The 12,175-nt window shown below is 50.6% G+C and overlaps 1 protein-coding gene across 1 annotated transcript in view; it reads left to right on the plus strand.

Annotated features, from left to right (window-relative positions):
- Positions 1-12,175, plus strand: part of LOC138567191 (calmodulin-1-like) — a 91,078-nt gene that overhangs the window by 19,297 nt on the left and 59,606 nt on the right. The window contains exons 3-4 of the mRNA XM_069645166.1: positions 4,087-4,230; positions 4,850-4,956. Of these exons, the coding sequence (XP_069501267.1) occupies positions 4,087-4,230; positions 4,850-4,956 (251 nt within the window). The remainder of the gene's footprint in view (positions 1-4,086; positions 4,231-4,849; positions 4,957-12,175) is intronic.

Below are 12,175 nucleotides of genomic sequence, written 5' to 3' on the forward strand. Positions count from 1 at the left end.
GTATTTTGGCCCAAGGCCCCAGAAGGCCTTGTGGATAATGCAGAGGGTTTTGAACTTAATCCTCGCAGCCACTGGGAGCCAGTGTAGTGATTTCAGTCCTGGAGAGATACGGTCCCTGGGCTTGAGGCCAAGGACAAGTCTCGCAGTCCTATTTTGGATGAGTTGCAAAGGGCGGAGAGTAGAGGCAGGAAGATTTAGATGGAGGCTGTTACAATAGTCCAGCTTCAAGAGAACCAGGGCTCGGGAGACAGTGAGCTTCTGGGGGAAGGAGAGGAAAGGAAGGATACCTCTGAGGAGGTGTAGCTGGTAGTGTGACTTCTTAGAGACGTCAGATATGTGAGGAGAGAAAGAGTGTGGAATCGAAGATGACCCACAGGTTTTTTGCCTTGCAGGAAGAGGGCCAAGGGAGGCCGGCCAGAGAGCTGCAGGGAAGGAGGGAGTGGGTGTGCCGATAAGTAGAATCTCAGTCTTACTGGCATTAAGGCAGCGGTCGTTGGCGGCACACCATTCCTGGATAGCAGAAAGACAGTCGGAGATGAGGGAAGGGGAAGAGGAGGCCGAGGGTAGCCTGAAAATGAGCTGGGTATCGTCCGCGTTAGCACTGAAAGTTGTGACACAGAGCAGCGATGCGGTGAACAAGAAGTGCCAGATACTGGTTGAACAGCCAGGGGGAGAGGTTATATCCCTGGGGGACACCACAGGTAGAGAAAGATGTCGGAGAGGAAGGAACCCAGTTGGACCTGGGAGGGTCGATTGGAGACGAAGGAGGTCAGCCACGCCAGAGCTTGACCAGTGATGCCCAGGTTATCACGGCGACGGTTGAGCAGGATGGTGTGGTTGACTGTGTCAAAGGCAGAAGAGAGATCGAGCAAAATGAGAACACAAGGGGTGTTAGAGTCCAGGTTTGAGAGCAGGTCCTCATGGATGTTCAGGAGAGCAGTTTCCGTGCTTCTGGCAGCTCTGAAGCCAGACTGATGGTCATGAAGACTACCAACAGATTCAGCATGGAGATTAAGCTGGGAGATGGCCCGTTTCTCCAGGAGCTTGCCCTAGCTGGGCATGAGGGGTCGGATGAGGGTTTCTTAAGAAGGGGGTGCACAAGGGAGTGCTTGAGGCGGGATGGGAAGACTCCAGAGGCGAAGGAGTGATTGCAGAAGTCAGCCAGGGCAGGCGCCAGGGAGTCTGTGGTCCTTGATCGTTTTGGAGGAACAGGGGTGGACCTGTGAGACTTTCATAGATCGGACTGGTCTCGAAACCTCGTCGGCAGAAAAAAGGGCAAAGGCAGAGAAGGAGGGAGGAGGGGTGGCTGCAGAAGGGCTAGAGGGAGAGCAGGGAATAGAGGAGGGGAGGTGATAGGAGGAGAGTGAGGACAGGATGTCCTGAGTTTTTGAAGTGAGAGGCCAGTGCTGTGCAGAGGGTCTGGGAGGGGACAGGAGAGGTGGAGACTGCAGCAGGGTTGGCCAGCTCCTTGCAGATTTTAGAGTTCAGCCGAATTGTTAGATGCCGCAGAGATGGGGGCTTGGATAAGGGCTCTCTTCTTAGTGAGAACGGAGAGCCGGTATTGCCTTTGGAGCAGGCGGCAGGCCAGTTTGTCAGAGGATGAACATGAAGCACGCCAATTTCCTTTCTGCCACCCTGCACTTGCGTTTAAGGGTGACGAGATCCATTTGGCTTTGGGCTTCAGGCGGATTCTCATGACAGGGACAAGGACATCAAGGGTATCAGATATAGCAGAGTGGAGAGGGCTGTGTCAGGGTGGGAGTCAGCCGAAGGGGGAGGGATGGCGAGAAGGTGGTAGCGAAAGCCTCAACTGACACGCGCTTCATGGGTCGGATGACTGCGAAGGTGGGTGGCAGTGATGAGGGTGGCTTTGCCTGTGGGGTAGGGAAGGAGAGGTGGGAGGATAGGAGAAAGTGATCACTCGAGGAGAGAGGAGTGGAGAGGGGGACGGAGAGGGGGAAGGTCAGAAGAGATCAGAGCATCAAGAGTGTGCTCTGCAGAATGGGTCGGCCCAGACGAGAGAATAGAGAGTGAGAGAGAGTCGCAAGGGTCGCAAAAGGGTCCAGCGGGAGGACAGGAGGCATCAAGGTGGATATTGAAGTCTCCAAGAAAGAGGAGTTGAGTGGTTGGGGACAGGAGTGAGGAGGAGAGGTCGGTTTAATGTCGTTTAATACTTGATCACATGCCTGGTTTTCCTCCTTAGCCTCCTAACTGAAATGTTACACTATCAATAGGTTTCATTGGGTCAGTCTCACTCTGATCCCCTGTGTCCAAAGAACACCAAGGGGACTGCTTAAATCAGAAACGCTCTATTTCGTGAAAGACACCTAGAATAAAACCCCTTCACTCCCAAACCCCAACAGTTGTATGTGGTGGGGCTGCCCTTCCCATACCTAAATGAAGCGGGGGCCTTCTGAATTTAGAAACAAACTTAGTCTAGGGGTGTAATTATGGGACCCCTTACCAGGAACTCCTTCACTCCTGAGGCTTCTACCTAAGAGGCCCGTCTGTACCAACTGCCAAAATGCTGCGTTGCAATCTTGTCAGTCAGCCTAGACCCGCCCAGATTTCCTGATGTCACCAGGGACTGCCCGGCCCTCTACAATTTCTGATGGGGCTAGATATGCATTTCCTTGGTTTTCCAACCCTTAGGATTTATCAGTGTGCATTTGTGAGATTTAAAGTAGCTGTAATTTTTAGTTTTTTATTTACTAGAGCACCTGCATGGTGGGGGTGAAAGATTAAAACTGCTACTGCTGTACCGGCAGGACTCAAACGTTCTCTGGGCCTTGTAGCTGGTTGCCTGGTATGGCAGCGTGTGTGTGTCTGAGTAGTATATGGACATAAGTACACTGCTCTTTAGAAGATGAAGCGTGAAGGTGTTTACCCTGCCTCTGGGTACTCCATACTGCTTACACTCGGCTGTTGATCAGCATCCCAGTGCTTTCTTTTCTGTTGTCAAATCCCTGCCAGCCAGTGTCTGTTTGTCACAACTCCTGAGTGTCAAAGCCGAGCCAAATGCATTTAGCACAAGTTCAGTTCATGGTAAATTGCCAAATTGCTTGTAAAGTCCAGTGTAAAAATAGTTGCCCATAGAAATTTACACATTGTGTGTTGATGGCCACTGCTAGCTTCATTGGGTTTATGCTATGTTTTGTCTGCTGACAAAATGGGCTGGAAGGGCTGGTAGTTGGGAAGCTGAAGAGAGCATTCTTTAAGCAAGCAGATAACCCAACTTGGAGGAGTGAACCTTCTGCCGCTGAAACATCTAGATAGTAGGTACAAGGTCTGTCCAGTTCGAATGTCTTAGCCATCAGGGCCGCAGGATTAGCTTTTTTGACTCTTCCCCTTCCTCTTCCCTCCCCCCCAATACAATACCCGAGGGGACGAGGTACACTGCTTTCTTGGTTTATTTACTTAAATGGCTGGTGCATCGTAAAGCCACACTTGGATGGCTGCAGCATTTTCCAAAAGCAAACTTTTCCATGCTCTCAAGCTTTCCTGTTCCGGTGCTACAAAATTACATCCAACCATATTCTTTCAATGCAACTAGCACCACGCCGTGGGCTTTTGATAATGTGTGTGATGTATCTTGATTATTTATTTTTCCAGTCCTTTTCCTAGACCCCCCCCTGCCCCCTCCCAGCCAGAGTTCTTTACCTTGAGATTCTTCCTTCCATGTCTGTATAGTTAAATACATGCGAAATAGTTAGGCTGGTGGATAACTAATGTTGCCTTTACGTGGTGGCTAATAGACTATGGTGCTCCTTATCCGATCAGGAATTTAGTTGAAACTTTAATCCTCAACAAATTCTAACTCTTCCACACCCAGGTCTGCCCGGGTCCTATGTGTTATCACCTGAAAGACTGCGATGTGCCTGTGCCTTCCAGATTTGCTAAGGCTGCTCATAAATAATTTAGAATTAAAATGCATTACCTTCATATTTGCTTCAGAGCTTTTCACCTGTACGCTGCTAGTACACCAGCTGTCCACATCTCTTGCTATGACTGTTTGTTTTGGCCTTTCATCTCTTCCACTGAGATATGCTCCTTTTTGTAATAAACTGTCTTTTCTCCCCTTTTCAGAGTTCAAGGAGGCATTCTCACTCTTTGACAAAGATGGTGATGGCACCATTACTACTAAGGAGCTGGGTACTGTCATGAGGTCGCTGGGCCAGAACCCGACCGAGGCTGAGCTGCAGGACATGATAAATGAGGTGGATGCTGATGGTCAGTGTATAGGCGATCTGGTTAATTTCCGTTGCTCTGTAATTACTGTAACTATGCAGGGTGCAGAGGCAGCCATTTTATTTTCTTCAGTGCTGTTAGTCTTCTCTGTGGTGGTATGATATCTAGGGGCATTGACGGGTGGGGTGGTAGATGCTGTATAACTGCACAATGCTTTGTAAACAGTGCTCGGCTGCCACATGTTCCTGTTAGGGCATCTCCCATCACAGGAACAACATCTGACCACAACCTGTCATTTGTGTCCAGCTTCTTCTTTGTATTTTTGGCTTACTCTTTTGTGTTATCGCAGCTTTGGCCGTCTTACACCACACACCATGGGTATCAGTCTAGCTGATTGCTGGAGACTCCTGCGCTACTGCCTTTACGATCCTTTTGGATGAGGCTCTGCTCTCATGGTTTTAGCACGGTGTGCTTCTTTGTGAACTTAACTCATTCTTTTCCTGTGCACAACACTGCAGATGTAACCAGAGTTCTTCACCCACTCTGCTCCTGTGTAACCTATTCAAGAAAATTGGTGTGGTTACACTGCTGTATAATATACCCTAACTCTCCCATGATATTCCCCTTTACTCCAATAAAACCATATTCTCCTTGCTTCCAGGTAATGGAACCATTGACTTTCCAGAGTTCCTTACCATGATGGCAAGGAAGATGAAGGACACAGACAGTGAGGAAGAAATCCGGGAAGCCTTCAAAGTGTTCGATAAGGTGAGTTGAGGTCTACAGTATGCATATTTAGTTGATAAGGGCAAAGGGGAAGTAGGGTTGTTCACAGAAATAAAAGTGAGTTGTCTTGCCTAAATTTCACTATTTTTAGAATGGTAATTATTGTACATGAACATGTCGGATGTTCCAGCTTAGAAGCTCTGTAGTAATTGGGGTTTAATAAAAAAAGAACACCCTTCATCAATGTCGGTTGGGAGTCTGGCGGTTGAGGGGGGTAGGAGAGGGGAGGTGGAGGTGCGGGTGAAGAATGTTACAGTGAACGGCTGGGTCATTGCCAGGATTCTAACCTATTCCCTTCAGGCTAAACGCATTGCCTTAGGTAGGGGTACATTTTTCAAGTTGCAAGCTACTAGCCCGCCATAGTCACTTGCCATCTTAGTTCTACACATAGACAGAGCACCATTTCTTACTCGCAAAGGATCAATTCTCACTAGCCAACGGCTAGTGATGAGTGCCCCTTTTGTGTCCTGGACTTTGGTGATGGCTATGCTTGCTGAGCTATCTTACCTGCCTGTATCATGGGTGCACTGAAAACCATTAAAGAGATTAAAATTGATTTGGCAGTTTCTTCTCAAGGGCAGTGATTACAAGTGTAGTACAGTTGATTTATTGGGCAAGAAAAGCATGTTAAACATAAAAACCTCCTTTAAGAACAGTCCTTATTATAGTTCGCTTTTTATATTTATAAGGCACACTACACAATGGACATTAAAAGCTAGGCACAACTGAGCCTGGTGGTCGTGAGTCAAATTACATGGTGGTTTTTGAAATGGGCACAACACATGGGATAACTTATGCACAGTAAATACAAACATTAAATACTAATGAGAAGTTCAAGTTTTTAAATATGCAAAACGTGGTTATGTGATGGGTTAAGACTGGGAAACTTTACAAGGGAAGATGGATTTTAAGGACAGATTTTAATGTAGTGATCAATATTTTGATATTGAGGGAGTGTTGGTGAAGTGTGACATGGGCGAAAGGGAGAGACAGCATGTTGGTGGGGGAATTAATTTGAGTACAGCACTCTAGAAAAGCGGAATACAGATCCACAAGGCAGGATACAAAACCAACGATCGGACTGTATATGGTGCATCAACCCCTTTCCTGGGCTTACAGGGTTTTATATAAAAATGCACATAGGTTCTTCTATGGAAGAGGTGGATTGTGACTTGCACAGTGGCAACAATTATTGTGCACAACAAGCTACTCTGAGTATACAAACACTCTGCAAGCTTTTCACACATTGGAGAGTAAACATTGGAACATGCACCAGACCTGAGTAAGTTGAAATATTCACAGTTTAGCAGTTTCTATGACTACAGTTCTCACACGGCACAGGTGATACCTGTCCTCCTAATGTTGCTAATTCTATCTGCTAAAGTCGGTGGTCTAAAACTTGTTTGGTAGTGCCAAACAGAAAATTTGTCAGCAAGCAATGTAGAAGCGAGCTGCATCATATGAGCATCGCAAATAAGTTTCAGTTTGGCCATGCACACAATGCTATAGGGCAATGCAGTTCAGGCAGTAAGGCTCAGGATAACATGGCAGCCACGAGTGGCTGGGCTTTTTGCGAGGGAGAATCGTGGGACTCGTATGCAGATGACCAAATAGAAAATCTGACACCACAAAGCCATCCAGTGAAAGCTGAAACTACACGGTTTGCAGCAACCTCTAAAGATATTTTTTGGACTACAACTCCCATTACCCTTAGCCAGCATCGTTGATGGTGATGGATCATGAGAGTTTTAGTCCACCCGGAGAGTCACAGGTTGCACACCCCCTGCACTAGACGGATTCTTCATGATGAGTCCATGGTGATTCTTGATGATCTGTCCAGGGTGTTGAGGGGGATTTTTCTTGGGTGTTTTTAGCGCTTTGTATTTCAGGACATTTTCCTCTGAATTATCTTAACTTTCAAAGCTGTAGTATGGCAGAGCAATCTAGGAAAATTTTGTAGATGAAGGATGGCTTAAAGGTCTTGTAAACTTGTTCCCTGCCCGACGTGATTGGATCGTTTCACTCCATGATTGCCAGGGCATCCGAGCTCTTCCAGCTCTGCCCGGAAGAGAAGAAGGAAGGTTTCCTTTATCAACGGCGCGAGGCCAAGAGGAAGACGGTCCTCTCCGTGCCTCTACTGGACGATATTTGGGATGAGGGCCTCGCCCTCCTCAAGAACCCATCCACGACGCCGGCTAGAAGGGATCGGTACGAGAATAAGTACCTGGTCCCGGACGCGGCCCCCTTGTGCCTCCGGGCACAGCCGACCCCGGACTCGGTCGTCTCCGCGGCGGCCAGGAAGAAAGCGGGGGGGGGTGCGGCCTCTACGTCTACTTCCCCGCCGGACGGCGAGGGAAAGAAATTAGACACGATGGGACGCAGAGTCATCTCGTCGGCAGCGACGACGATTAAGGCGGCCAACGCCATGGCTATCGTAGCCCGCTACGACAGGGATTTGTGGTACAAACTGGCCCCCCTGCTGGACTTCCTACCAGACAACAAGAGGGCGGAAGCCCTAGAGATCTTGCAGGAAGGAGAGGTGGTGTCGGACCACGCCATTACGATTGCGGCGGATTTCGCCAGTTGGGCAACGGCGGGTGCCTTAGGCGGCTGGCTCAAGGCTACTGACTTCCGTCAAGACGTGCAGACCAGAGTCTTGGACATGCCGTTCGATGGAAACAACCTGTTTGGGAAAACAGTGGACGATTCCCTTCAAGCCATCAAAGCAGACACGAAGACGGCCCGGGCTCTTGGGGTTCTCCAGCAACGGCGGCCGCCCTTTCGGAGCGGCGGAGGCAAACCGGGTGCCTCCAAAGGTTCCGGCGGCGGATTTTCCACCTACCGTCAAGCGGCCCGTTCGTCGTCGCAGGAAGCTTACAGGGGGACGAGGCAAGTCAGGCGGACCCTGCCGTCGTTGCCAAGGAGGTCAAGGCGGCAAAGCCTCGTTGAAGCAGGACTGAACCGGCCGTGGGGTCGGGCCCCCACCGAAGCACCCCGGTGGGAAGCCGGCTGGCGAGCTTCGTCAGCGTGTGGGAGTCCATCTCCACCGACCTTTGGGTGCTGGACGCCCTAGCCCAGGGTCACGCGCTCAAGTTTCAAAAAAGGTGCCCGCGCGTCCCCCCTGTGGCCAGGAAAGAAATCACGTCCCTCAACTTCTCTTGGAGGTAAAGGCGATGCTCAGGAAGGGCGCCATCGAGCTCGTCCCAAAGAGGCTTCGGGGCTCCGGAGTTTACTCAAGATACTTCCTCGTGAAGAAGACGGGAGGATGGCGTCCCATCCTGGACCTACGACGACTGAACAAATTCATCAAGGCACAGAAATTCGGATGGTCACCCTCCAACACGTCCTGGGTCAGCTGGAGGAGGGCGATTTCCTGTCGTCGTTGGATTTGGAGGATGCCTACTACCATATTCCCATCCTAAAGGGACACAAAGTTTCTCAGGTTCGTGGTCCAAGGGCGTCACCATCAGTTCAGAGCCCTTCCCTTCGGACTAAGGTCGGCACCCAGGGTGTTCACCAAGTGCCTCGCACCGGTGGCGGCGCAGCTGCGCCGAGAGGGGATCCACGTCTACCCCTACCTGGACGACTGGCTCATCCGAGCCAAGACGAGGGAGCTCGCCGTGGAGCACACGGCAAGGACCGTCCAACTTCTCACGGACCTGGGATTCTCCATAAACTACGCCAAGTCCCACCTGGTGCCCGCGTAAGACGCACTGTTTCTGGGAGCGAAGCTCGAGGCAGTGTCGCTTCTGGCCTCTCCGTCGGAGGAAAGGACGAGGGCCATTCTGGGCAAGGTGCAGCGGATGCTGGTTGCGGACGCGGCCAGAGTGAGGTCCATCAAGTCCCTCCTCGGAATGATGTCTTCTTGGATTTACCTCATCCCCCTGTGCAGGCTCCGGATGCGCCCGTTGCAGGAGTTCCTGGACGCGCGCTGGATCCAGACGACGGGCAGCTTCGAGGAGAGCATCACACTCAACGAGAGTTTCCAATGAGCGATCCGGTGGTGGGGCACCCGCGCACATCTGACGGCAGGCATGGACTTCCAGACCCCCGGCCACCAGGAGACAGTGACCACAGATGCCTCCCTGGAAGGGTGGGGAGCGCACACCGAAAATCTGCACGCGAGAGGCCTTTGGCTCCTGATGGAGAAGTCCCTCCATATCAACGTCCTGGAGCTCCGTGCAGTGTTTTGGGCCCTCAGGTCCTTCCTTCCGTCCCTCAAGGGCAAGGTGGTGAGGATCTTCACCGACAACACCACCACCATGTTCTACATCAGGAAACAGGGCAGAACCAGGTCCCCAGCCCTGTCCAGGGAGGCGCAGGATCTGTGGCATTGGGCCGTCGCCCAAAGGATGTTTCTGGTGCCGTTTCATCTGGCAGGGATAAAAAACACCATCGCCGACTCACTCAGCAGGGAGCTGCGCTCGTGCCACGAGTGGGAACTACGACAGGATCTAGTGGACCGCCTCTTCCGACGGTGGGGCACACCCCAGATCAATCTGTTCGCGACGGCGACGAACTCCAAGTGCCGGAGGTTCGCCAGCAGGTTTCACCAGCCGATGAGCATGGGCGATGCTTTCTCGATCCCCTGGGAGGGCCTGTTTCTATACGCGTTCCCTCCATTGCCATTTCTGATCCGGCTCATCAACCAGCTCAAGAGGTCACGGTGCAGGATGATCCTCGTCTCACCTGCGTGGCCGAGGCAGATATGGTTCCTGGACCTTCTGGACTTGTCGGCGTCCCCGTCAATCAAGCTGCCAGTGGACGCGGATCTGCTCTCCAGGGAAGGAGGCGCCATCCTCCATCACGACCCGAAGTCGCTGAACTTGCAGGCCTAGCTCCTGCAGCGTTAGAGTTTGGAGGATACGACATACCGGCCGACTGCAGAGAGGTTCTTGCAAAGGCCAGGGCGTCCTCAACTCTTAAATGCTACGGACACAAATGGAAGAGGTCCTCTGTCTGGTGCCACGCACAGAAGATTAACCCTCTGCGGATTACGGCTCCCCAAGTACTGCCGTACCTACTGACGCTGGCCAAAGCTGGACTGGCGCACACGTCCATCAAGATTCATCTTGCTGCGATCTCCCGATACACCAGAACCACGGGGCGGACGTCTTTGTGGTCTCATCGTCTGGTGAAAGAGTTCATGAAGGGACTGTTCAGATCGTTCCCGCCGGTGAAGGCTCCGGCCCCGGCGTGGGAGCTCAACGTGGTGCTGACCAAGCTCATGGGACCTCCGTTCGAGCCTCTGCACTCTGCTCCGTTGAAGTTCTTGTCGTGGAAAACAGCGTTTCTTGTGGCCATCACCTCCGCACGACGGGTGGGAGAGATCCAGGCCCTTTCCTGCAATGCCCCGTACTTGACTTTTCACGACACGAGAGTAGTGCTCAGGACGCACCCCTCCTTCATGCCCAAGGTGCCGTCGGACTTCCACCTCAACGAACCCTTGTTGTTGCCTGTTTTCTTCCCGTCGCCTTCGTCGCCGGCTGAAAGGACTTTGCACTCGCTGGATGTGGCTAGAGCGCTGAAGTTCTACGTGGACCGCACGAAGGGTCTTCGGAAGACGTCACAACTCTTTGTGAACTTTGGACCTGTCAATCAGGGAAAGGCTCTCTCGAAGGCTTCCATTTCCAGATGGCTCTCCGGCTGTATCATGTACTGTCATCGGTTGGCAAACCGACCCCTGCCTGGCTGTCCGAGAGCCCATTCCACCAGAGCGATCGCAGCTACCACGGCGTTCCTATCTTGTGTGCCCTTGCTGGACATCTGCAGGGCTGCTACGTGGAGATCGACGCACACCTTCACGAAATTCTACTGCGTCGATCGGGATTCCAGGGAGGAGTCCAGGGTCGGCCAAGCAGTGCTGCGCAACCTGTTCGCCTAAGGTGAGCCTGGTGAGGCGGTAAGATTTGCTTAATGTTGAGTTTGATGTGATGCTTAATGTTGAGCCTTTGCCACCTCCCGTGGTTGTGCATGTGTGTACTGCTATGTATTTTTTATTCATGAGCATGTGAATCCATGCCAGACCCCATGCTGGAGAAGGAACAAGTTACTTACCTGTAACTGTTGTTCTCCAGCATGGGTCTGGCATGGATTCACATGTGAACCCTCCCGCCTACCCCTCTGCGGCTCTTCACTTGGTCATACTTCCACTTCACGTGCTACCAAATCTGAAGATGGCTGCCAGAGGCGGGGCTTAGGTAGAGGGCAGTCATTGGCTGTGGTCAGTATGACGCAGAGATCAGTGATTGGTTACTACTACGAAAGACAGATCAGAAACGAAGCTGATACTGTTTTTTTCTTTACCGAGGCTTCCCAGCCTGACGACGGGGAATATTCATGAGCATGTGAATCCATGCTGGAGAACAACAGTTACAGGTAAGTAACTTGTTCCTTCTACCGCATCAGCGAGACTAGCTGGCACCTGCGTAGTGATTATAAATGCCTTGTTGCTTACTTCCAAGGACTTGTGAGGGGGAGACCGGGCATTGCTGTCTGGATTGCCTGTGTTGTTTTTCAACATGTATCTTGTGGCCTTGCTCTATGCATGAGCAACAATGAAATAACGGAATAGAATAAGTTCACAGCAAAGCAGTTTGAAAAGAAAGCAAGAAGCAAAAATTAGACAAAATGGCAAATTCTATTCCATCAAAATGGACGTACTCTGGTCATGCTTACGAGTCTGTACTACTAATACCGAACATATGAGGCGGTTGGTTTTCGGCCAACAGAATGCATTGCTTATGTTTTGGGAGGGTATTTTCTGGACTCTCGCTCAAATTGACTGATCGGATCGATGTTATGGCACAAATCTATGAATAATTTTATGAAGGGCTTTATGAAGCAGCACCTCCAGATATTGGGGCACATACAATATTTGAAAGAGGTAGAATAAAGATTTTCCAAAATGTCTTACTAGAAAGTCTTAATTCTATTAAAGACACAGAGGCGAGCATTAAGCTTCTTTCTTTTATTTAATTATTTAAGAAAGGCTCAGCAGCAAAAATATTTTCTTTAGTGCATAGAAAATATGTAACTCAAAAACATAAACAGGTAATGTCAAATGTCTTTAACAGACCTGAAACACATAAAACTCCATTTCCCAGGAAGCCTGAGGAAAGTCCAACGTGATGTCACCAACATGTGACTAAATCCTCCAATGAGAAAGCATATCTCTCCATAAACAGTCCAGGATATGATG

Source organism: Ambystoma mexicanum, chromosome 2p, assembly GCF_040938575.1.
Source record: "Ambystoma mexicanum isolate Mex_15411 chromosome 2p, UKY_AmexF1_1, whole genome shotgun sequence".
NCBI classification, from domain to species: Eukaryota; Metazoa; Chordata; class Amphibia; order Caudata; family Ambystomatidae; genus Ambystoma; species Ambystoma mexicanum.